This window comes from Zea mays, chromosome 1 (assembly GCF_902167145.1).
Source record: "Zea mays cultivar B73 chromosome 1, Zm-B73-REFERENCE-NAM-5.0, whole genome shotgun sequence".
In the NCBI taxonomy this organism is placed as follows: domain Eukaryota; kingdom Viridiplantae; phylum Streptophyta; class Magnoliopsida; order Poales; family Poaceae; genus Zea; species Zea mays.
This window is the reverse complement of record NC_050096.1, coordinates 187,533,359-187,559,937: the sequence shown is the minus strand read 5'-3', so window position 1 is coordinate 187,559,937 and position 26,579 is coordinate 187,533,359. Positions and strand designations below refer to the sequence as shown.

The following is a 26,579-nucleotide window of genomic DNA, read 5'->3' as shown; positions in this document are numbered from 1 at the left end:
GAAGAATATCTGTCTCCCATCAAGCCATGCATTTGGTTTAGGGATGTACTCATAATGCATGCCTGGATTGACCGCCTTCATTGCATTTAAAAGAACAGGTAGCTGCTCGTACCCAGACTCCCAGTCCCCATATATCATCTTCCACGCACACTGCTTAGCCCTCCAAGCTTTACCATATGTTATCTTGTACCCATCAAACACATTCTCCACGATCCCCATGATTGTCCTAACCTTCATATTTGGTTCCGACTGCAGTATTCCCATAAGTCGCTTTCCAATGAGGGTTGATGTCAATTGACGATGTTTCATCGTTAACTCATGTTCAGCACATGTGTGTGGCCCCACTACTTTTGTTATCTTTCACTCTGCGGTGATCTTTTGTATCCTAGCACAAACCCTCCATGCACAGTTGTCCTTGTCGCAAACAACCGTGTAACGACGTTTCTCGTACGAATGAAGTACTCTATACGGCCTCTTACGTAAGACTGCGTAATGCTGCAGCCACCTCTTCAAGGCAGTTAGGTCCTTGAAGACCCTACCCTTTTCAATCATCATGCTAGGACCGGCCTCAGGAGCATCTAGCAACTCATCATCCCTTCCTTCTGCATTTGCTTGATGAGAAAGACTAAGATCGCTGAACTCATGCACTCTAGGATCCCGACCGTCTGGAAAAACACGTTGCAACATCTCAATGTCACTCTCTGTGAGTTCACCAACCGGGCGATCATCATCTGAATCGGCAGCCATAGCAAAGGCGTATGGCTCCTCTTCATTCCTAAACTCAGGACTGTTGGAGGCAATAAAACCATCACCGAAGCAGCCACGTGCCTCGGCCTGAGGATCAACCACAAGAGTAGGGGTCTCTCCTGCAACATGTACAAGATAATCAGTCCCACGTCAAATGGAATGAGCAAAGTGCTCATGGTCCAAAATGAAGATGTAATGCCAATAAGACTTACTGCAATTGGTTTGTGCCAAAGGGATACACGCAGCTAAATCTGTCTGCAGACCATCTCCTGGCTGACTTAATGGGATCAAATTGGGGCCAGATTGAGCATCAGGAACAGTTGGCACATCATCGATAGCACGATCAAAGTCTTTAGGGGGACGATCTATGACAACCGGACGCACCACAACCTCCATTAGTTGCAAATGGGTCTTCATAGCCGAAGTAATATAATTATCCCAATCCAGTTGACAATCAATTGGGATGACTCGTCTTATGACATTTGGTGGATGACCAATATTAAGCACTCCGTCAACCGCAATGTCATCATCTTCATGGTAACCTAGCTTTTGTTTAGCCTTTGTAAACAAATCACTCAAGGAGGGTCTACCATCGAATAGTACCGGCACGTGTCGCATGTCAATGAACTTGGCATTTCCATACGGATCTTGTTCCACATTGCCTCCATGATATAAGCTCAAAAAATTGTCCATCTATTTGAAACACGAATTAAACATTCAATATAAATTGTGGATGGTTATTGCCTAACCACAACCCACTAATTACTAGCTACATAACTATAAATATAACCACAACCCACTAAAATACTACCAACCTTATAACTAACTACTAAATAACTAATTATAAATTTTGACAGCACCTCCCCTGCGTGGGGAGGATATAAAAACCCGCACATTCAACTCACATTCATCATATTCGATCAAATTAGCATTTATCAAATTCATTATAACGACAATCACATTCAACAAACAACTTTTTATATCAACAAAACTAACAATCCTAACAAAAATGCTAACACATTAACTAAAAATACTAACAAAATGCTTAAAAAATTACCTAAACGGCGGCTGCGAGGGAGCGGGAAGCGGGCAGTGGCGGCGGCCGGCGCGGGCTGGGCGCCTGGCAGGGGCGGCGGTCGACGTGGGCTGGGCGCGGAGAACGGGCGGCGGCCGGCGCAGCAACCTCGCGGCGGGGGCGGGTGCCGACGGCCGGCGCGGGCTGGTCGCGGGGAAGGGCCGCCGTGCGTGGCGAAGGGGCAGGGGCGGCGTCCGCGGCGGCGCCGGGCTCGGGAGCAGCCGCGGGGGCGAGCTCGGCGGCGGGCGCGCGGGCAGGCGCGCGGCGAGCTCGGGGGCAACCGCGGGGGCGAGCTCGGGGGCGGGCGCGCTGGCAGCCGCGGCGAGCTCGAGGGAGGCGGGTGCGGTGGGCGGCGGCGCGGGTATTGGCGGCGGGCGGCGGCGAGCTCGGGACAGGCGGCGAGAGGATGAGTTTGGCGGGGACGGGACTGGTTTGACCGGTATAAAGGGGGTTGGCGCCAAGATCTGTGGCGCCGACCCCCCTGACAGGATTTTTGCCGCCGACAAGGGGGTCGGCACCAAGATCTATGGCGCCGACCCCCTGGAACTCGCCACATCAGCTGCCACGTATTAAATTGATGGCGCCAAAGATGGTGGCGCCAGCATGCGATGCCTCGGCGCCAATGATGACGGCGCCGAGCTAAGGGTTCATTTTTTGAAATGAAACTGGCAGGGGCATAATTATGCAAAAAAACCCAAAAAGGGCCAATTTGCAAAAAAGTTGGAAAGTGGGTCGATTCCAGGGGTTTTGCCCCGGTTTGGATTTATATTCTCCTTTCTTTTTCTTTTATCTTTTATTTTATAATTTCTAGTTTATTTCCTATTCCTTATTTGAATTTTCAAATTCCAACTTTGAATTTTGACTAGATTAACCTTCGGTATTTTAAACCCTCCAATTAAGTGTGCAACCAAAGAAAATCCAACATGATGCATAATTTCGAATATTTAGTTAGTATGTAAAAAAAATATGCCTCACTAATAATACATTGGTTACCATAAATCCTTATTTTATTCTCTAAAGACTTTATTAATACAATAACACCATACATATATTTATAAATGTATTTAGAGGTTTACACTAAAGTAAATGAGGAGAAAGACGGAAGGGGTATTTATAGAGGCACCTGCAAAGGAGCTGACAGATTGAACTTTCTGCGTGGAAAGCGGTTGAACTGCCCCCCAAATCTAGTTGAACTAGTTTTGACCAGAGCCAAATCAAGTTCAAAATGTTTAGTTTGACTAGAGGTCAACTAACAAAACCGGTTAAACTTCCCCCTAGGGCCGGTTAAACCATATGGCCCGTCAGTCTCCTAGTCAGACTGGTAGGAATGTAATATTATTCGGAAAATATACGTCCGGATCCGGATTCGAAGATGGTGAACATTGGTTTGGATGGAATTTTTGAATATTTGGACTTTTTCGGATAACGGATACGAATACGGATATTCTGTTCGTGAAAGTTGCCTAGAGGGGGGTGAATAGGCGAAACATGTAAATTATAAACTTTGAACACGAACTTCACCCGGGGTTAGTATTAGAAACAAATAATAATGAATACGGAGTGTGGAAGAGAGGTGCTCTTGCTATGAGTTGCTCAATCAATGCGGATAACTTTGGGAGTTAACTCAAAAGATTGAGAGCAAGAGAACTTAGAGAGAGGGAGAGAGAGAATCAAATCGTATAGTAATGATTAACACAAATGAACATGACGATTTGTTTCCCGAGGTTAGGTTCTAATGAACCTACTCTCTGTTGAGGAGGCCACGAAGGACGGGTCTTTTTTAACACTTTTCCTCTCTCAATCGATCACTCAGACCAGTTGAGTGCTTCTTCTTAATCTCAAGGATCATAAAAACCCCGCAAGGATCACCACACACTTAGGTGTCTCTTGCTAGCTTTACAAGTCATTAGAGAGTTTAGAAGAAAATGAAGAAAGCACGATTAAAAGCCAAGCAACAAGAGCAACAAATGAACACGGATCACTCTCTCAAGTCATTAAACACTAAATATCACTAGTCACAATTGTGGTACTTGGAGAGGATTGGAAGCATTGAATATGTCTTGGAATGAAATTCTTGCTCTTGTATTTAATATGTGTGGAATTGCTTGGGTGAAGTGAATGAAGGTGGATGGGGTTGTATTTTACCACTAACCACTTCCTAGCCGTTGCTCCTTTCCTGTCGACCGTGGACGGTCCGTGCCCCTAGTCCAGAGGGTCCGCCCCTGCATATCAACGGCTAAAATCCCAATAGTCAGCAGTAACGACTATATCAGCAGCTACAAGTGCATTTAATGTGCCGTCAGATTATCAAACAAAGTAGTCGCGGACGGTCCGGCCGTGCACCCCGGACGGTCCACGAGGACGCTAAAAATGCATTTTACCGAACCCGTCACCTTCGGGTTTTTCTGGTTTTTCAACGGTCGGACGGTCCACGCCTGATGCCGGACGGTCCGTGCTTGGTCTTGGACGGTGCTCGCTTCTCCTTCGGACAGTCCGTAGTGTTATGTAAGGCCCAAAATTTGTATAAATAATAATAATAAATATATGAAGAAATAAAATAGCAAAATCAGATATCTCAAATTATACGTGAGTGTTGAAACTTGAGAACTGAATTTTGAAAACCAAGAATTATTTTAGAAAAGAGGTAATAGAAAGTTTTCTATTCAACCAAATGATTATGCATGTCATTAAATAATGCACCATAAGCATTTATTTACATGAATATTTAATTTTGAAGTAACTTTTACTTCTTACCCCACATTCAAAATACTATTTTTCTAAAAAGAAAGAAAACAATATGAGTATTTCTCATATTTCAAACATCTATCAAACAAATAAATCAATGAAAATAAATATATATCTATTGCTTCATAATTGATTTTGAGTATGTATTAAAAATTTGAATTCCTAAACTTTATCTTGGATTTGGATTTTAAATTTGTAAATCGAAAGAGAATGAGAATTAGGATTTAACCCAAAGGTGCAATTTTGGAATTGAGAAAATAGAAGAGAGAAAATATTATGTGGATAAAAATAAGAATATAAAAATATACCTTATACTAGGGAAATGAATTTGTACATTTGACTTAAAAGTGAAACTCATAACAAGATTCAAATTCAAATTTTAGATTCATGAAATAGAAATTAGAAAATAAAAAAGAAAAGAATAAAAGTAGCCAGACTCAGAATGGGCCAAAACCTACCCGGCCCATCTTCTTTCTCCACGTTGCACAGCCAGCCTACTCTTCACCCGGCGCCGACACATGGGGCCCTCGGGCAGTCACTCACTCCTCTGGCTGCGCTTGCGCTCACAGGTGGGCCAGGCCTTGTAAGTCTCTGCGCGCTTTTCTCTCTGCCGATGTCGCTGCCATGTGGGGTCTCCGCGCCAGGGTCAGCTGCCGCAGCACTGTGGATCTTCCTTCCCCTCCCCGCGCGCTAACAACCTAGAGCTCTCGCCGCGGACCCCGCCAGCGCTAACAGCCAGCCCTCAACCACCCTCGCCCACTTCGCCGTGTATAAGACCCATACCCTCCACGTCGCCCCAATCCTCCAGTAGATAATCGGGTGTCGCCGTCGGGCATTTCGCTTATTTGGGCAAACGCGGACCGAGAGAGTGAAGGGGGGGAATTGGCGCGCTCGTCATCGAATCGCCCTTCTGGTGCGCCAGAGGTTGTAGCCACTAGACTACGGGGCGGTGATCGGGTTATGGTTGGGGCCGCGCCTGCTTGCACCACCGAAATCCCCACCGGCGCGCTGCTCCACCGCGGCATCCACCCCAGTGTGGATTGGATATTCTTCCCAGTAAGGCTTTGTTTGTGTACTCTAGTGTTGACCCAATCCACATGTGTTGAGGTGGATTGAGGTGTAAATTAGTTTAAGTTACACCCTAATCCACCTCTATACATGTGTATTGAGGTCAATACTAGAGTATCCAAACTAGGCCTAAACTACAGTAATAACTACCCCCTGCAGGCTCACCTTGTTCTACTCATGTTGGCGCACTGTCTAGGCGGGGTAGTCGGGCAGTGGCACAGCGGGAATTGCTCGTCGGGGATTTTAGCGCCGCCGCGGGCCGCACTGCTCCATGGCGGGTGCTCGTCACGGTCCTATAGTGAGTACGGATGTCATGTTAGGGTCAGGCCATGTTCCCTCCTTGCGTGGTACTAACCCAATCGGGTGTGGACGCTCGGAGTAGCCGCGCCGTTAGACGGTGCGTTCTCTACCGTTGGAGTCGATGGCACCACCATGCTCCACTGTCGGGTGGGTTAATTGTACGCTAACCGTTGAGTCCATGATCGACGTTTAAGATTAGACCATAGTGTACCCCTTCGGTCTGTGGAATTGGTGCCCTTAGATCATGATCGGTCGGCCCAGAACGGTTTAGTGTGTAACGTATCATCCGTGCTGTCGATCGCCGATCTAACAGCCATGGGCGTGTACCAGTTTGTAAACATACTGAGTTTAATCTGGTCCGCCCATTTGTGATCGGATGGTGCAGATCTGGTAATACCCTTTCAGATCTGGAAAGTTCTAAAAACCCCCTTGGTTTTACCATAATGAACCCGACGTCCACCATAACTCAGAGCGCACTACGACCAGGCCCTTGACTTTTATATCAGAGACCCCAGACTTTCTGATAATCGTGCGCCCGGTCCAGTGAACCAAGAAAATAGGAAATAGATTTCTAGTATAAAAATAATTGCAGAAACTCATATAATTCATAGAAAATTCATTTTAACTCCAAATTGAGTCATTCCAGTTTCAATATTTTTGTTTTAATATTGTTCATCACCTAGTACCTCTGTTTAACCATAAAACTCGAATTAAAATTGTTCATTTGAATTAATCTATGCTAAACACTAAATAACTTCAAAAATTCATAACTTAATAACAGTAATTTCAAATTTAGTAATTCTTGTTCCTACGATCTCGTTATGCAGCGCAGAATATTATTATGCATTTCGTTCTATTGTTTGGTGTGATATTAATTTTTGTTATACCATGTGTGTTTGTATTGTTGCGAGTAGACGAGCAAGCCACTGAGGATCCAGGTGTTCAGCAGATAGAAGTTGCTGAGCAGGAGCTCATTGAAGGCAAGTTATGCCATTGACCACTTTTATTACCCAATAATGTTCTTTAATATCACTTATTCATGCATAGGTTTAATTTTGATGGGACCTGTCGGTACCCCGAAACTAGGGTACTCCCTGCTACTATACAAAGGCGAGGAACCCACGCGGCTATCCCTTAGTCGCGTGGCAGAAGGGCTGTGCGGGGGCCCAAGTGCGGCTTGCCCTAGGCATGGGCGGCTGCTCAGGGCCCACAGCAACACCTGACTCCGCCACGAGGACAGCACCAAGGACGCCACGTGGCCAGAAGAGGTGGTATACTCCAGGATACCATCAGTGGGTCTGGACCTCCGGGAGAAAGCGCTGGACCCCTGTACGCACAACTCGGACCTCCGAGTACGGTCGAGGATCCTCAAGTAAGCAAGCCGGACCCCTTAGAAGGGATCCGGACCCCCCCTAAGTGAGGTCCGGATCACCCACAGCAAGGTCCCGGGACAAGGAATACCCTAGTCTAGGTCAAAGACAGGCGGGGGTCCGGTACTAACACGTGTCCAGGCTTTATCCTGTGCGCTTTTGCTCCCCGCTTAGGCAGAGGCCCGATGCTGCCACGTGGCCTATTGCCCGTGACGTAAGCCAGCGGGCGGAGCCTGACGTAAGGCCTATGGGCCGTGCTGCCTCTGCATTTATTGCGGAGCAGACGCGCCGCCTATCTATCCTGCTGACAAGCGATGTGCCCCTTCAGCATTTAATGTGCCCTGTCCACTCCGCTGGCAGGCAGTGACCAGGACCTCTCGCAGGCGGCGTGCCTGTCTGTTCCGCTGGCAGGCAGTACGCCCATGCTGTGGCGCGCACTGTGCTCATCATCACTCACACGTTGCCAGGAAGGCTTCCACTGTACGCCAATGCTACGTAGGCTGCGGATATCAGGACGCAAGGAGATTGCACTGGAGACTAGCATTAGTTGCTCCAAGTATAACATCCGTTATGTTCCTGGGCCCACATATCGGGGCTCAGCACCCTTGTACGTGCCCCCTTGAGCTATAAAAGGGGAGGCATGCACCGTTACGATCCAAACACACTTAGACCCAGCTCAGGCTCACAAGTTCATACAAGCACTCAAGCTCAATACATCACACAGTGGAGTAGGGTATTACGCTCCGGCGGCCCGAACCACTCTAAATCCTTGTGTGTTCCTGTGTTCGTTCATCGCTTAGCAGACAGGCAAAACGCTTAGGCCCCTCCTCATCTTAGGACAGGGCGGGTGCATTCCACCACCGGCCGGAGATTTCCTCTCCGACGTTTGGCGCGCCAGGTAGGGGACTGGCATTAGGTTTTTGCTTGTTTTCCTGCTCGACACCATGGTCCACATCGTCGAGCACCAAGATTTCATGCCCGAGGACTTCATGCTGGAGGAGGAGGCTGCCTCTTCCACTCCGCGGGGCACCAACCTCCATGCGCCTGGTGTAGCGGCTGCTGTGCACTCTGCACGGCAGCACACTCCCACGCAAACATCCAGGGCATCTAGGGCTGCGCCTGGGGCGCTGTCAGCAGCCAGTGAATTGTTGCGCCACCCTCCTAGCTCCACGACCTCTCCAGGAGCCATGAAGCAGTGGCGGGACGACGTCGACCGTCTACTCGGCATGGCGCACTTTGGCTCAACCAGACCCAGGCCTCGGTCATCCCGGTGCCAACATGAGGCGTCGACATCTGTGCGCTCACCCTCGGTAAGGGCAGCGCTGACTGAGGACATGCGGGCGGAGCTCAACCGTCGGCGCGTGGCGGAGGACGCTCCAGTCTCTCTAGAGAGGTCTAATGACCTGTGGGCAGAACTCAACCGCAGGCGTGCGGGCAAGGATGCCCGCGTCTCTCTGGAAAGGGCGCGGGAACGCCGATAGAACGTCGAGGGTCGCAACCTCGACTATGACTTTGTTGCGATTGCACCGCAGACTCCAACGGGCGCCCAGATCCAGGCGGGTGTCCCATTGGCCGGCGTGGGCTGCGCCGCACTCGCGGACCATCTCCGTGCGGCGACCTGGCCATCCAAGTTCTGGCCACACCTACTGGAGAAGTACGATAGTACGTCCAACCCATCAGAATTCTTGCAGGTTTACGTCACCGCCATCACAACGGCAGGTGGAGACACCACCGTGATGGCAACATACTTCCATGTTGCCTTGTCTAGGCCATCCCGGACTTGGCTCATGAACCTTGCCCTAGGATCGATCTACTCCTGGGAAGAGCTCTGCGCGCGGTTCACAGCGAACTTCGTCAGTGCTTACCAACAGCATGGCGTGGAGGCGCACCTCCACGCAGTGAGGCAGGAGCCCAGGGAAACTCTCCGGGCGTTCATCTCCCGCTTCACCAAGGTACGAGGCACCATACCTCGTATTTTAGATGCTTCTATCATCACTGCTTTCCGACAGGGAGTATGTGATGAATAGATGTTGGAGAAGTTCGCCACGCACAACGTGGAAACTGTCACCACACTCTTCGCTCAGGCCGACAAGTGCGCCAGAGCCGCCGAAGGCCGTACATGGCACTCGGCGCCACAGACTAAGGCTGCCCAGACGGGTGGCTCGGGTGCCGTCACTCAGGACGGCAAAAAGAAGAAGAAAAAGAATCGCGGCCAAGAGAGGTCGTCGTCTGCCGCGATGGTCATAGCAGCTACGGCTGGGGGCCGGAACGAGCGTAACAAGCGCCCACGACCACAGAGGGGTAACAGCGGCTCATGCCTGTACACCCTGACAGTCGCCATAGCGCCGCGGAGTGTCGCGAGATCATCGAACTCGTGAAGCGTGTCAGTGAACGGCACGGGTAGACCTCCAGGGATGGCTCCCCTCCTCGCCGTCGGCCTGGCAAGGAAAGGGTCGACAGCGGTGAGGTGGCCGCAGGGGAACCGAACCTCAGGTATCAGTCACCTGAGGGGGTCCTGAAGGATGTTTTCACCAGAGACTCTGACTCCGGTGACGACAACTAAACGGGCCACCGGAGGGACCCCATACTCCCTGGTCTACGGGGCCAAAGCCTGCATTCCCCTAGAAACCCTTCTGGACTCCCCATGGGTCCAGTCTTTTGATAAGTCTGTGCAGAAACGGCTACGATGCGAGGACATAGACTCCATCCATGAACACAGATAGCAGGAGGTGATCTGAAGTGCACGTTGCAACCAGGCGCCTAGGCGCTACCGCCAACGGTTCGTGCATAAGTAGGGAGCTCGGGGTCCGGGACCTGGTCCTAACGCGAATCCTAAACCAAGAAGGGCTCCTCAAACTCTCCCCCAGCCGGGAAGGACCCTTCAAGGTGACGGAAGTATGCCGACCCGGGTGTATCCGTCTTGCCGCACCAGAAGGGGAACCTCTTCTCAATCCCTGGAATATAGAGTATTCCTGTAAGTCCTACCCACAGAAGCAAGTCCGAGGGGTTATGATTTCTTCTGTTAACTAGGTTGTGCATATGTGTACGCCAGCCCGGTGAGGTCCGCCCTCATAAGCCCGGCTTGTTGGTCTGCACTAAATGCATGTCAAGTTATAAGGAAAGAATTTACCCCCTCATATGTGCTCCTGTGATGGTTTTATTCTGCTACAGATTACAGATGTTATTATTTTTTACCTAACCCACCCATATAGTCTCCCACCCTTGCTGATATGATGACATCCGAATTGAATAGTCAGGATTGCAGTTTAGGACCCGTCTGCGAAAGCAGGAGGGTCCGGCAGCCTGAGGGCAAGCTCTGGAGAATGGGAGCTCGTTCCATGGACAGGTCCGGAGCTGTGTAGCCGCTTAGCCCGGTTCCGTACCCTAGGCCTACACACTCCACCACTCTGTGACGGGTATCCTAGTATTTGGAGCTATAGTCCTATGGGTCCGGTAACCTAAGGTCCGGTTCTAGAGAATGGATCCTTGTCTCCTGGGGTGGTCCGGAGCCGTGCAGCCGCTTAGCCTGGTCCCGTACCGTAAGCCTGCACACTCCACTACTCTGTGACGGGTGTTCTAGTACCTAGAACTGTGGTCCAGGGGGTCCGGACACACAACTTGGCTTCCCAGATTAAATCTTGTAGGTCTCCGTGCATGTATCAAAGGATATTTAATATTAGATGATGGGTCCTATAGGTGTACTGCTAACGCTCCCTAGCCGAAGCTGTGTGCAGGTCTAGGTCCCAGTCAAGGCTACCTTTTGGGGGCCATTACCAACTCATTCTTAGGTATGCTGGTATCTAGTCTCGACACGTCGAGCCTATATCCCAGGGGGGCCAGGTACCAGGAAGGAGTTAGTAACCACACGAGTGGTACACAGATAAGTGCTAATACTGCTTGATAAATAGTACTCAAAAGTACCTTACAAAATCAAAAGCTATTACATCCACCTTCAAGTGGGGCCCTAGCCTTATGTCTACAGGTATGACCTACTCGACATCAGTAGGGTCGCGCCGGAAGCGCGCGGCCGCCATTTCCACAGCATACGGCGTCTTGTACGACCTCCTGGGTGGCGTCTTCAGTGTCCGGGCCAACGGTCACCATTGAAGGCGGCACCGAAGCCATCAAAGCCAAAGAGGTGGAGCCGCAGCACGGCTCGCTTCTTACCCCATGGAGTAGAAGCTCACATGGGGGATGGAGCCGCAGCTCAGCCAGCTTTCCACCTTCACAAGGCTGGTGAACATCCTTCCCTCTGAATGCTGGAGGAATAAGCGGGAAGAAGTGTTGCCCCCACGGGCGGCTTGCCAGCGGCGGTGACCACCTCAACGCGTGCGCCATAGCGAAGAGGCCCTCGCCCCCGTCTTCCTACGGGGGTGACAACGAGGCCGTTGCGGCGTCGCCGGGGCGCGACCAGTCCATGGAGACAGGCCATCAGTTCATGCGGGAGATGGAGCCGCAGCTCAGCTCGCTCTCCACCCCCACAAGGCTGATGAACATCCTTGAAGCCAGGCACCGGCGGAAGAGCACAAACTCCCCGACGGCGAGATCGCCAAGGGGGATGCCGTCGGTACGAATCCTTCCACCAAACGCCGACGCACTCCATCCAAGCAGGCAGCACACCATGTCGAGCATCCACTCAGTCTGGACATGCTTAGGATGAACTTACAAGGCCATGGTGAACTACGGCGATGCAAAGCAGAGACCTTGAAGGCAAAGGGGCGCAGAGGGCTCGGAGGCAAAAGGGCACAACGAGTGGGAGAGAAGCGAAGGCATAGCTGCTACACGAGGGATGAACCCCTTTTTAAAGGCAGACTCCCCCGCTCGTGCCTCAAAACACCACGGGAAGTCTCCCCCGATGCACACCGGTGTACCCAACCTATGACGCGGGGGCCTGGCCCCACAAGTCATACAGCTGGTGCACTGGTCTCCGAGTGCGGAGAAGGCGAACCGCCATGCAAGGAGCGTGCTACCGACCCGCGGTAGTGCGCCTCTTCATCTTCGCCACAAACAACGTCTCCGACCTCTGGCATGGGTGCGAAGAAGGCGAACCGCCGCGCAAGGTGCATGCTACTAACTCGCGGTAGTACGCCTCTTCACCTCTGCCGTGATCAACGACCCAGTCTCTGGCGCAGGGGCCCGGGTCCAAGAGTCATCCTCCTTGGGTGCCAGCCCCTGGGTACGGAGAAGTCGTACCGCTGATTCTGCGTCTCCTCAGGGCCGCCGCAGAAGACAAAAAGATGAATTTTTAAAGGCAGCAGGACCGAGGTGGCCGCGCGTGGCCTAGCAAGACCATCAAGTATGGGGGCCACACGTCCATCGACCGCAGACATGGCAGACGGCGTGATCGAAGGTGGGTCAGCAACGACTACATCAGCAAGTACCCGGAAGCAGCGCGCCAGTCACTATTCAGGCTTTGGCCCCACCTGCAGGCTCGTACCCTCCCCTGAGGTGGGCCCGGGGGCCACTGTCGGTACCACAAAACTAGGGTACCCCATGCTACTATACAAAGGCGAGGAACCCACGCGGCTATCCCTTAGTCGCGTGGCAGAAGGGTTGTGCGGGGGCCCAAGCGCGGCTCACCCTAGGCACGGGCGGCTGCTCAGGGCCCACGGCAACACCCGACTCTGCCACGAGGACGGCACCAAGGACGCCACGTGGCCAGAAGAGGTGGTATACTCTAGAATATCATTAGTGGGTCCAGACCTCCAGGAGAAAGCGTCGGACCCCTGTACGCACAACCCGGACCTCCAAGTACGGTCCAGGATCCTCAAGTAAGCAAGACGGACCCCTTAGATAGGATCCGGACCCCCCCTGAGTGAGGTCCGGATCACCCACAGCAAGGTCCCAGGACAGGGAATACCCTGGCCTAGGTCAAAGACAAGCGGGGGTCCGGTACTGACACGTGTCCAGGCTTTATCTTGTGCGCTTCCGCTCCCCGCTCAGGCGGAGGCCCGATGCTGCCGCGTGGCCTATCGCTCGTGACGTAAGCCAGCGGGCAGAGCCTGACATAAGGCCTCTGGGCCATGCTACCTCTGCATTTATTGCAGAGGAGATGCGCCGCTTGTCTATCCTGCTGACAGGCGATGTGCCCCTTCAGCATTTAATGTGCCCTGTCCACTCCGCTGGCAGGCAGCGACCAGGTCGTCTCGCAGGCGGCGTGCCTGTCCGTTCCGCTGGCAGGCAGTACGCTCGTGCTGTGGCGCGGACTATGCTCATCATCACTCACACGTTGCCAAGAAGGCTTTTGTTGTACGTCAATGCTACACAGGCTGCGGATATCAGGACGCAAGGAGATTGCACTGGCGACTAGCATTAGTTGCTCCAAGTATAACATCCGTTATGTTCCTAGGCCCACATGTCGGGGTCAGCACCCTTGTATGTGCCCCCCTTGAGCTATAAAAGGGGAGGCATGCACCGTTACGATCTAGACACACTTAGACCCAGCTCAGGCTCACAAGTTCATACAAGCACTCAAGCTCAATACATCACACAGTGGAGTAGGGTATTACGCTCCAGCGGCCCGAACCGCTTTAAATCCTTGTGTGTTCCTGTGTTCGTTCATCGCTTAGCAGACAGGCAAAATGCTTAGGCCCCTCCTCATCATAGGACTTAGGGCGGGTGCATTCCGCCACTCGGCCGGAGATTTCCTCTCCGACAGGACCCAATAGGTCACCCTAGTCTGAATATCTTTTACCTTGTTTACCCCTGAATCATTTGGGTAGTTTTGCTATTGCTTTATATGGTTTTGGGTTAATATTTTATTATATCCATGTTCCAATCATTCTGTTATGTTATTTATGTTCATGTCAAGATCATTATCTTTAATTGGAACATGGAGCTTAACTTGAGAAACACGTGTCACCACAAAGGTGGAATGGGACGCCCTTGGCTGATTAATTAGGAAAGCTAGTGGAAGACTACCTTACCCGAAAGGGGCAAGGGCAGTAGGGGAGTAGGCATGCAGGGAGGTTCTTGGGTTGATTTTGCTGCGATGGCGGTCAGACGAGGGATTCTTGCAAGTGCTCTTCCCGGAAACTGTAGCGGGTTTTCGGAAGCTAGTGGAACTTTGTAAAGGCCTCGTAGTGTTACACTGCCTCGCTTCCTTGGTAGAGGTGTATGGGATTCATGACCCCTTGGCAGATGGGTAACATGACTTGTGGGTACAGGGTACAACCTCTGCAGAGTGTAAAACTGGTATACTAGCTGAGCTCACGGTCAAGAGAAGCTCAGGACTCTTGCATGATTAAATTATGGAACCAAATTCAATTGGTCATTTGCATTGCATGGGATTATTTATTAATTTTGTTTTATTATTCTTATTATGGTTTGGTATTTACTTACATTTAGTAACTGCTAATAAAATTTGACCAACTTATTAAAAGCAATGCTCAGCTTTAACCCCTATCGTTGATCAGCCTTACACATCACATGAACTCTCACCTTTTGTGAGTTCATACACATTATTCCCCACAACTTGTTGAGCGATGAACATGTGTGAGCTCACCCTTGCTGTCTCACCCCCCCCCCCACACAGGAGAAGAACAGGTGGTTTAAGAGGAGCCACACGACGAGGAGTTCGATTTGATCTAGGTGACGTCTCCTAGTTGACTTTATGGCGCCAAGGATGGACTTTAGTTCGTTTTATATTTATCATTTATTTTGTAAGACTTCTGCTATGTAATAAGTACTCTGATTATATTGTGACATTTATCTCTATATGCTCTGTTGTTATATGTGTTGTCTTCTTTGGTGCATATATGAGATGCACCCGTCTTTGTCCCTTAAATCTGGGTGTGACATGTTAACTCGTGTTTTGCAGTGTTCATGTCCGAGGCTCATCCTGGTGTCGCGGACAGTCCACCGCAAGGGCCTAGACGGTCCGTGCATAGGTGATTTTCCAAAAAAACTTCTCCTATCCAGAATAATCTACGGTATTCTAGACAGTCGACTTAGAATAGTTATAGATAAACTTATGCACCTGAGAAATGATCAATTGGACAAACTAGTTAGTCCATAAGATTTGTGATGGGCGTCAAACACCAAAATCAATTATGAAAAATGGTTAAGGCCATTTCCCTTTCGGTTCGGATATCGAATTCGAATACAATATGTCTGATATCCGTCGGATATCGAATATACGGATATCTTCTCGGATATCTGGATATCTTATCCGGATAGTGGTGTGCATTTTGTTGATTTTTTGTAGAAAAAAATTAATAATACACAAATAGCCTTAGAAATTCATGAAATTTTATGGAGGCATAACGTATGTCTACATATAATCCTCCAAAATATTTGGACCATAAAATCCACAATATGCTAGTGTTTCTTTCATTTCAATTTCACTTGTTGCATGAATTACACGTGAAATCACTATAAGTATCCAAGTCTTAACATAATCAATACTTTAATTTATCATTTTCATGTGGAGACTTGGGGTTATATTTTTATAGAATGTTTATTAGTATTGGTAACCTATTTGCATTTTGATGATTTTATGTAAAATAAATTAATAATACGCACATACCCTAAAAATTCATGAATTTTTACAAAAAAATGCGACATATGTACACATATAATGCTAAAAATGTTTGGACTTAAGGAGTGGATAAATGATTACAACCATGATATGTGTAGAATAATGTCTTACACAGTATCTGGAAAAAATTGTCACTGACAATATTCGTGTCCAACTAGTTCTGTATTCGACACACAACTACCCATATTTGTATCTAAGAACATTGTATTCGTATTCGTATCCGAAGTTATCCATATTCGAATCCGAATAAAAATATATAATCAAATATGGTTTCAGTGATATTCGTCTGTATTCGAGCTGATTACATCCCTACAGACTGACATAAAGAGGTCAGAACGACTAGCTGACCCTGACACCGATTAAAGTGCCCCTAGGGCCGGTTTAGCCGATTTTGACCAGAGAGGTCTGAGGAGAAAATCCTGGTTGAACGCACGGGGGGCAGTTCAACCGGTCTTGAGCTGAGAGTTCCTCTGCTCAAAATAGGTTAAACTACCCCTAAGGGCGGGTTCAACTGCTTTTGAGCAGAGAGGTTCTCTAACCCCCAAAACCTCACTCCAGTAGAACTCATAGAGCATCCAAAGAATTTGATTTTTGAAATAGCTTTTGAATTTTTGAAACTTGAGCTTTGCAAACACATTTACCTTGGCGAAAAATCTCTTAAGCCGACGAAGAATCCTATGACACAAGAAATATGAAATTTACATGATCATCGCATGGAATCACATCAAGTGCCATATGATGCTTTCGATGCATTCCGTTTTCACATAGTATTAGAGTTGATACTCCTATATTTGTAATAACTTAAAATACACTAGGAGCAAACTCGTTACAAACTTTATTCGTTTTGTCATGTAATCACTAAAACCCTCAATTTGAGGTTGATTGCACTTACAATTTCCCCCTTTTTGGTGATTGATGCCAAAACAAATAAAGTTGAAAAGGATAAAGCTTTTCCATTCTCATAAGCTTTGGCGGTCCATGGTAGTTCATCGCCCTGCTGGCCCTCTTCGACCTAGAAAAATAGTGCTACCAATAGCGCAAGGGCCGACACAGCGACAGCTAATAAGAAGAAAGAGAAAAATAGTAGCGTCGTTAACTGGTCATGGAAACAACCATGTCATCTGGTCCCTGCCATCACTGACGTGTTGCATGAGCGCATCGAGGCACTTGGTACAACAAAACTGTCGTTATTCATGATCAGAAAGTTTCTCATGGCGACCTATGTGAACCCAAAACAGGTGTGCCTGCTCTTCTCATCTAAGCGTGAGTCGTTGTCGTAGGTTACCAAGGTCTTCACTAGGATGGAGATGAAATCTATCAAGGACGGTTCCAATCTCGAAAAGTACACAATTGATACGAGTGGGGTAGATGCGAGGGGGACACGAGCGGGGGCGGGCAGATCGCGAGCGTGGGGGATCGTGAGCGAGGTGGTTGGGAGAGACGATGCACGCTGGGGCCAATCTCATGAAACTATGAAATTGGTTTCAGTATAATTGTGTAGTGAGTGCTATTTAATGTGTTGTATGATGTGGGGGAATTAAATGCATGAACCACCTCACACAATTGTGATGATATATAAACAAACGAGACAAGAAGTTCATGGGATTATGCATCATTCTTTTGTTTGCCGTTTTGGAGGATGCGAGGTTGGGTACTAGTGGAGGCACGCGTCGGTAGAGATGAGGTGGGAGACGAGCATGAGGGAGGAGAGGAGACCGGCTTGGGAGAGAAGGGTTCTCCTCTCTTTTTTCATTTGTTAGCTTATATAGGGTTCTAGAGTTTGGAGAAAAATCAAATTGGGTCAGGCCTAAATCTCGATTGGGCTATGTTATTATAGACAGTGTTTGATTAAGTCGAATTGGCTATTGATTAATCCGGTTTCAGTTAGATCGTTTTGGTTCTAGTTATTTCGGTTCAGTTTATTTTGCCTAGTCCTACCATTAATTACTTTTGTGGTAGAGTTTATATAAATTTGTTTGGGCAAGATTGCAAGACTTGTTTGAATTTCCAAATTTGCATTCACTTTATCAAGTAATTCAAACAGGCTGGCATAGAACTTGTCATTTCATGTGACTATTTAATTTCAAACTTCGTGAAACTATTTTAATAGTCTAGATGGACACAGATGGATGTGATATAGAGATCATGATCCTCACTTGACATACCTTGATTAGTTCCACACTCGCTGCTTAGTTCGCGACGAACACATGGGGTGTGACAATCAACGCTGTATGCTTGGCCTAATCTCCATGACATGGTTAGGCTTGACCATGACCTCCATGGCAGTAGGATGCATCACGACCATCGTAACCACATAGTACCTCGCCTACAAACGGGCGATCGTAACACGCTATATCTTCCTTGTAAGCGATCGACACCGTCATCGATGGGGTGAACCATTCAGCTAGTAGATCTTGGCCGAAAGCTAATTAAAAGCTAGGTTAATCTGAATCACAACATTAATGCCCTCATAACCCTATTCAACGGACTCGAAGGTGAAGATGGTTGTATCACGGTACGTGAGCACCGACGTGAGATAGTTGGATAAGATAGAGCTTGTGAGCGGTAGCAGCCCTCCGACTCCTTCTGACTAATCGTTGTTGTTTGACTATCAGTCGATTTTTTGCGACAATAATATCATTATTTGTTTGTCTCCAATATCTAATGAAACTATGAAACTGTTGATATCTCATGAAACTGGTTTCGGTACAATTGTGTAGTGGGTGGTATTTAAAGTGTTGTAGGATGTGGGGGATTAAATGCATGAACCACCTCATACAATTGTGATGGTATATAACCAAACGAGATGAGAATTTCATGGATCATGAATCCTTACTTCGTTTGCCCTTCTGGAAAGATATAGACACTACACGAAACTACATATTGAGACGAGTGTTCTTTTAGACTTCAATGATCCGCAATCTCAAAAAGCATCTTTTTAAGGCAATCTCACAAGTTGTCTAAGCACAACATTGGCTGACCGACGAATACATGGCTCTTAGTGGGAGGATCGCAAGCCCATGAGACTAACACATAGTGAGAACCGAGAGAATAAAAGCGAGCTATAGAAAAAAAAATAGACTATTTTTAAAAAAATTATATAATAGTTAAAATTCTTTTTTTTTCTCCGTAAGGTGGATGAATTGGTATTATCTCATAATTTTGGATGTCCTCGATTTGACGTGATTTCAGCTCTAAGTTGTAGAGCTTTTATTAGCTTTACAAAAAAAATCCAAAATAATTAAAATAACCAAAGTTACGAACATACTTTAGGTCCTAGCCTTTGTTGAATGGACATATTACAGTAATACCTTCATCCGATTGTTGAATGGGACATGTTCTTGATTGCTTGGGCCGTGTCACTTGGTCTTGATTGCTTGGGCCGACGTATCAGGAGCAACAAGTACAGTGGTGTTATTTTTGTCTATGTTTACGTTATTTGTAATATGTTAATCACTGAGTGATGCAAGTTAATGTTATATTCATCAATTTTTTTGCGCTGGGTACAAAAGATTAATTGCCACGAAAGGAGGCGAAGATACCCATGTAAAGCCGCGCAGTGCGGCATCTGCTTTCGACGACGTCGCAGACAAAAGCAGGGGCACTACGGCACTGCACCAAAGAAAAGCCATGGATGGATGTCCCCCCCAGGAGGCCGGTCTTTGTGTCAGCACATCTGGGTTCCTTAGTCATGAATTAACCCCCCATAGCTGCTGCCCTTTATTTCGATTCGAGACGAAACGGAACTGGTCCAGGAGCGCCTTTCTTTCTTTCTTTCTTTCTTTCTTTCCATGGCTAAGCGGCAACTTGTCCCTTCCTTCTCTGCTTCTCATCTCACCTCGCCTCTGCTTCGTCAACAGGAAGATCAACGATTGTAACACATTTTATTGCTTGATTCTTCTTCACCTTTGGCCAATCTTAAAATCTGCTTGGCCAATCTTAAAAACTGCACGACGAAAGCATGGGCAGACGACCCACTGCTTCAACTGGGCATGCATGTGTTGGTAGGGAACAGCACATTCCAAGCGACAATCATGAAACACCGAGCATCAGATTAGTACTACTATTTGTTAGTGCCAAGAATAACCCAAGCTTTACCTTTGTCCACCTTAAGAAATATGCTTTTCTAAGATAACAAATCAATTGCTGGCAGCCGGCAACGCTGTCCCACCCCACACCTTTGCTGGAAGCAGCTCTATTTTTTTCAGTGGAGGAACACGAGACAGTGGCCCCACGCTCGAAGCCTCTCTCTCTTTACGTATTTTGGAAGGAGGTACACCACCACTAGGCTCAATCGATCAGACTCCTTTTAACTCCACCACTCCATTGTCCATTCCCTGGCTGCCTCTCGTTGCTGTTGTTGTTGCTGCTCTTCTCTAGCTTGCTTTCCCCCAATAGGCCTCTCTGCACTCTTGAGCTTCTTTGCCTTGTTGAACTTGGTAGCTGTGGCGTTGCCGAAATGGGCGCTCCCTACCACCTCCAATCACCAAGAACCATCATAACCAAGGTAATGAGCATGAAGCAGCTGCCACCGGCCCTGCCACAGCTGCCGCCGCCGCCGGTGGATCAGTCCGAGGTGACCGAGCAGACACCGGTGCTGCCACGGTCGCAGCCGGTGGATCCACCCACGATAACCAGGCAGCCACAGGCGCCCCGGCAGCCAGCGCGGGCGCCTTCCAAGGTAATCCTGCAACCGCGCCAGCGGACCTCGCCGGCGATGTGGTGCGCGGCCATCGCTTGCTTCGCCTTCAGCATCCTCCTCATCGTCGCAGGCGTCGTCACCCTGGTCGTCTTCCTGGCGGTGAAGCCGAGGCCGCCGTCCTTCGACGCCGCTAACGCCATCCTCAACAGCGTCTACGTGGACTCGCCGGCCCCCTACTTCAACAACGACATGACGCTCGTTGCCAACATCTCCAACCCCAACAGGGAGATCGACTTGGTGTTCCGGTCCGCCACTGTCGAGCTCTTCTTCCAGGACAGGCCCATGGCCGTGCAGGCGCTGCCTCCGTTCGCGCAGCGGCGAGGCCAGTCCCAGCTCCTGAACATGCACCTGCTCTCCAGCCGGGTCCTGCTGCCGCCCCAGGTGGCGGTAAAGATGGTGGACCAGGTGAGGAGCAACAGGGTGGTGTACACAATCAGAGGCGCCTTCAAAGTGGAGGCCAGGTTCAGGTTCGGCCACTACTCGTACTGGATGTACACGGTCTGTCAGCTGGAACTCACTGCCCCTCCTTCTGGAGTTCTTGTTGCCCGGAGATGCACAACAAAATGACTGGCTCTAGAAAAATTCCCCTCGTTTTCTTTTGTTATTATATATAAAATCTTAGCTATTTTTTATACTGATGATGGAAATGGCCCGAGAACAGCGGAACATACCTATTGTTGATTCATGTGAATTCGAAGTTGGTTCTTCAGCTTTGTCGATCTCTTGGCTGCTCAGTTGTTGCTGCGTCCTAGTGGCTAGCTGCAACACACAGTAGGTCAGTAGCTTAGATCGTAAGCAACCTGAACAGAGTTCAACAAAGTGTGTAATGTACAGCATAGAACTCTTTGCTTGAGTGTAAGCGGTACAGTGGATTTTTTTTCTCGAATTTGTATTGATTGCAGATTGAGATGATACACAGAGTTTTGGATATAGGTGATTTAGCAAATACATCACCATCTATAACCATAATTTCATAGCTTCTCAAATGAGGGCAACACTGAATCTATTACCACTAAACTGGGGTTACATATGGACAGCACATGCTTCATGAAAACACTCTTTTCTCGATTCTCATACCAGGACTAGTTTTACAACCCAACGGTGTCCGATATCAATAAAAACCTGCCACGCACATAACAGTTTTGATTTACTAGGTTGGACATAAACCTATATGCTGCCGCAGACCTCAAACACCCTTACAGTGTGATCAGCTCCACAAGACGCGAGCTCAAGTGTCGATTTCTCATCGGTTGAGCACCGCCACCGTAATCGGTGAACAGTTGACACGTGACACAAGAGAGGGTCAAATCGAAGCACGCATGCCACGCTGAGCTGGGTTCCTGAAGAAGCTCTTCCACCTGAAACGCTCCAGAGCTCGATCAATCCGTTGTCCATGCCAGCAGCGACGATACCAGCATTAGAAGCACGGTCACGGCCCATCCATGCTAATGCAGTTACGCTGTCACGGAACTGAGGCAATGTTGCAAGTAGCTTGACAGAAGATGCATCTTCAACACACCATATCTTGACACTCTTGTCCCTTGATCCAGTTGCAAATTCATAGCCGAAGGGGTTCCATGAGCATGCCCATATAATTCTTTTGTGTGCTTCGAGCTTCGCAACCAGACGATGCTCTGCTCCTCCTTCTAGAATTACACAAGTGATATCATATCAGCTCCAGCACAAATGAAACAGCATGAGTGAAAAGACAAATGTTATGAAATAATTTCAAAGGAACTACATTATCATAAGAATTATGCCTACCAGTTTTCCTGATTGAAAAGATAGACAAATGGCGATCCCGCGAAACACTTAAAAGAAACGCATTATTACGAGAGAACTCCATTTGTGTCACTGTTAGACTGTGAGATTGCAAGCGGGCAACAGCTTTCCATGTTCCAACCTCCCAGAGCCAGATCTCTGCAACTGCTGCTGATTGAGCCTGAATGGGAGTGAAATTCCATCATATTTCCCATGCATACAGTAAAATCAAACCATTAATAATTAAGCATATCCAGCATCAACTGATGTAATTATGTCAACATGTCAATTATTACCAAAAAACAAGACAACATTTTTTTGCCAACATCACAAGTGTTTCCATCAGATCACAAGATGCTTGTGATTATTTGTATTGTTGTTGCTCTATTAACAATTTCCACGATTAGCACAGGAAAACATGCAGCGCCAATACCTTGCAAGATGAAGCAACAAGCTTCCCTTCATAATCACAGCATATAGAGAAGAGCTCGTTTCCATGACCATATAGTTTGTGCGATTCAGGCCATAGAGTATTCCATGCAAGTTGGTCCTCCACAGGAGGCTCAGTGAATACAGTAGGCACTGCATCAGGAATTGTCTCCATAGAATCTGGACCATCGTTAGAATTACTGATTGAGGATTCCTTGACTCCTGATACACCACCATGCAAAAAAGCAACATCAAATAAAAGGAAAAGAGCTCGATTATATAGAAGTGCCGTTTTTCATGCCAAATAAAAGGACATGTTATTGTTCAATTAAACATACAGATGGGTCATGTGAGAGATACTGACCATGTGTATATATGGGTTTCTGTGAAAGCCCAAGAGCAGACATATTTGCTCCAAGGACTTGAACATTGTCAAAATCCTCGGAGATGTCAGGTTTCAACAGAGTTGCTTGTTGTAGGGTCTTCAAAAATGATAAGGGAGCTTCAAAGACTCTAGAGACCTTTTCATCAGCACCACTAACAAAACGATGGTTCCCACTACCCTGAATGAATGTCACACAGTTGAGATCATGACCATGAATTTGCGGACGGGCAATTTCACGCCAATAGATCATGTCTCCAGGGTTAACTTGATTTCTCCAAGGAGCAAATATGCGTGTTGTCTGCATGTTTAGCATTGATGTAAAACAGCATTAGAGAGAACGCAACAACTAAACAAACATGAGTTCTAGAAATGAGTCAAAACTGACATTAAGTAGAGAAACTTGCCTGGTCATGGCTAACTGATAGCAAATATTGGCCAGATCTTGCCCATGTCAAATCAGACACAGGTGCGAAATGACCGGACGGGACTATCTGAGGCTGCCAATTTTCAGAATCCAGTCCAACATCTCGCCACATATGAAAGGATCCACCGTAACCATGTGCGAGAATGGATCTGCCATCAGGCTGCCAAAGTCCACCATAAAATCCAAGTGCGGAGTGACTTAATTCACCAACAGTCACTGAATCAATCCAAAGGCCAGTAGTTTTCTCTGGCCTCCATATCATCATCATCTTGTCCATGGATGCAGATAATATGCTCATTGGCTGATGAGCTTCATCCCCAGTTAACAATGTAGGTGGCTGCCACTCTACAGAATATACCCAATCCTCATGCCCAACAAGAAGAGACTCCAGTGATACTTGATAGCTTGTACTGCCGGCCACAAATAGAGGTCCTTCAATATAGGAGGTCATCTCAATAGTTTCTTTCCTCAATTGTAAGGAGGAGCCAGAAGCAGCAGCTTCTGAAGTCATTTTCCATATCCGAATGGTTCTGTCCTGAGATGAGCTAACAAGGAAAAGGTTGTGCCTTTCACCGTCCATCATCACGGGTAAAGAAAAATCTAAACTTCTGATCCAATCAGAATGACCTTTAAGTTCACAGGCCTTAATGAACTGCACGCAGAAAAATGTGTAGTTAAGGTAGCAAGAAACAGAAAACTGACAAAAAGAAAAGATGTTGCAAAAACATTAAGTTACAAACCTTGCCTGCCTTATCCCCACAATAGATGTGGATCTTGTGATCTAAACCGCCCATCGCCAAAATGAGATAGCCTCCTTGTCCTGGCAATACAGCTAATGAAAGTGAAACCATTGGTTTCAAACCAACGGACAGAGAATGCAAGCAAGTCACTTTGCAATCGCCTGCGAAGAGAAAGCAAATAACTTAAGTAGAAGTGTAGTGCACATTACCCAGAACCGTCAAAATCATATAATAAAAAAGAATTAGAGTTTGAATAGTTTAAACCATCATGACAAAATATTAGGCTCCTAGCAGTAATATTGGCAATCCACAAGGAAGCAATCTTACCACCAGTGGTGGGCTCAATTGCCATCTCCCAAATAACAACAATACCATCCGAAGAAGTAGAAGCAAAAATTGCAATAGTATCAGACACCATCCTTCCAGCAAGACAGGTGATCCCTTTCTTATGCATTCCTGGGAGCTGCAACGCATGAAACCACTGCAAAGAAGGTGTAAACGGTAAACCAAACAATTCAGCATCAGCAGAAACCGTTGTAGTCCATTTTTTAAGTTTATCAAGCAAATATTTCCCAGTAAATACACTGCAACAACCAGTTCTAATACAACAGAGTAGTGAGTGCTGTCCATGTAGGTACAGAACACAGTATACAGTTTAAATAAGGAAAATACATATTAAAGTCACCTCTCCTTTGCCAGAACCAATCTTCCAAGCCATGATAGTACCGTCAGCACTTCCTGAGAGTAGATAGTGTGTCTCCCTACCTCGAACTGTAAACCATGAAGGAAAACACAGTCAACAAGATGCAGCACTCGGCCTCACAATGGGGAAAAAGAAACCAGCGTTCAGGATCAGACATATCTATCCTAGTGCTGCATATCTGCAATCCGAAATGAACGAAACAGCATGTCTAGACGATCATTGTTGATACTGGAACCAGCTTACATGATCAAAACATATAACTTTGCTCCAGACAAAGCTCAAAGAACCCAAAAAAAAGAATCTATCAGGGAAGAGTCGTTTCAGCAAGCTCCAAAGTAAATAAAGCAGTTATAAATCCTAAACTTAGAGGAGAGATTTTGATATAAAAAATGTCAAAGCAAAACAAAATAAAAGTGACGCACCATGGAGCACATCCTTCTTCGTGGGAAGCCATAGCGTGCAGTTAACCGGCGCTTTGTGCCCCGGGAGAGTTGTCACGATCTCACCTCTCTGCTCGCACGAACACGTGTTTGGACGATTTGGGTGACACGAACAAGTGAGATATACTCATCTGGTAATCAAAACTGCAGGAAAAGGCCGGCATACCAGGGGGGAGAAGAGGGCGACGGCATTCTGGGTGCTGAAGGCGACGAGACCGCAGGCTCCCCACGAGACGTTGTTCACCACGCGGTTGCAGCCGGCGCCTATGAAGACCCTCCGCGCCTCCACGGCCCTGCCCTCTCGGTGGGCTCCAGAGAGCTGCTCTCCGGCGGCCGGCGACATCACGAGCGAAACCAGGCTCCCCGCAGCGGAGCTGGAAGGGAACCGCGCTTAGGGCTGCAATGGACGGCCAGTGAGTAATGAAGTAGTCGGACACCACCACCCACGCAGGTGTCGCTGTAGCTAGCCCAGGTAAGATGAGGAGCGGCGCGGGGGCTGGAGATGCGGCGGCGGCGCGTGCAGCGGTGGCGAGCGGGCCGAGAATAGCGTGGGTTGGGTAGGGCGCCGCGCGGGTGCTCGAGTGAGACTGTGATCTGTGAGAGTAGCAGGGTTGGTTGAGAAGGAGATCCGTTTGGGCCGTGCTCCCGAACTGGGCTCAGTACACAACAAACTAAGGCCCTTTTCAATTTTACGGGATAAATTTTAGCTTCATACTAAACTTTAGCATATGAATTAAAATGCTAAGTTTAGCTCCTTGTGTGTTTGGACTACTCTAATAAAATTTAGAATAAAAAGACACGCATGCCCCTAATACGGAGAGAGAATAGGGTTGGAGGGTATGGGGTGGGAAATGGGGTTTCCTGGCCCATGTTTAGCTCCTTTTAGCACCCCTTGATCAGCTTATAAGACAATATATGCTAAATTTTATCACACCACTGTTAGCTCTTCTGTTTAAATCATCAAATAGCTAAAAATAACTAAAAAAGCTACTAAAGTTTATCTCGTGAGATTGAAACTGTGCCTAATACACTTTGTTACTTTGTGAATCACGTTATGACCTTGCACGAGACAACTTAGGGCCCGTTTAGTTTATTTCCTCTGCCTAAATTTAGCACTACATTTTTTTCTTCTAAAGTTTAGCTACTTCAAA

General features: G+C 47.8%; 2 protein-coding genes across 2 annotated transcripts; one reads left to right on the top strand and one right to left on the bottom strand.

The window, feature by feature from the left end:
- The first annotated feature begins 20,130 nt into the window (after window positions 1–20,130).
- On the top strand, window positions 20,131–21,430 carry LOC100282287 (harpin-induced protein). Its single transcript, NM_001155199.2, has one exon. It carries the CDS (start codon window positions 20,304–20,306, stop codon window positions 21,111–21,113), a length of 810 nt encoding a protein of 269 aa, NP_001148671.2. The 5' UTR covers window positions 20,131–20,303; the 3' UTR covers window positions 21,114–21,430.
- A 162-nt stretch (window positions 21,431–21,592) lies between these two features.
- LOC103641463 (Elongator complex protein 2) lies at window positions 21,593–25,860 on the bottom strand. Its single transcript, NM_001348926.1, has 10 exons — window positions 25,595–25,860; window positions 25,411–25,498; window positions 24,971–25,056; window positions 24,613–24,766; window positions 24,286–24,446; window positions 23,526–24,197; window positions 23,101–23,419; window positions 22,741–22,958; window positions 22,311–22,488; window positions 21,593–22,192 (listed from the first exon to the last, which is right to left on the bottom strand). The coding sequence occupies exons 1-10, from the start codon at window positions 25,769–25,771 to the stop codon at window positions 21,714–21,716; spliced, it is 2,532 nt and encodes an 843-aa protein (NP_001335855.1). The 5' UTR covers window positions 25,772–25,860; the 3' UTR covers window positions 21,593–21,713.
- Between the last annotated feature and the right edge of the window lie 719 nt (window positions 25,861–26,579).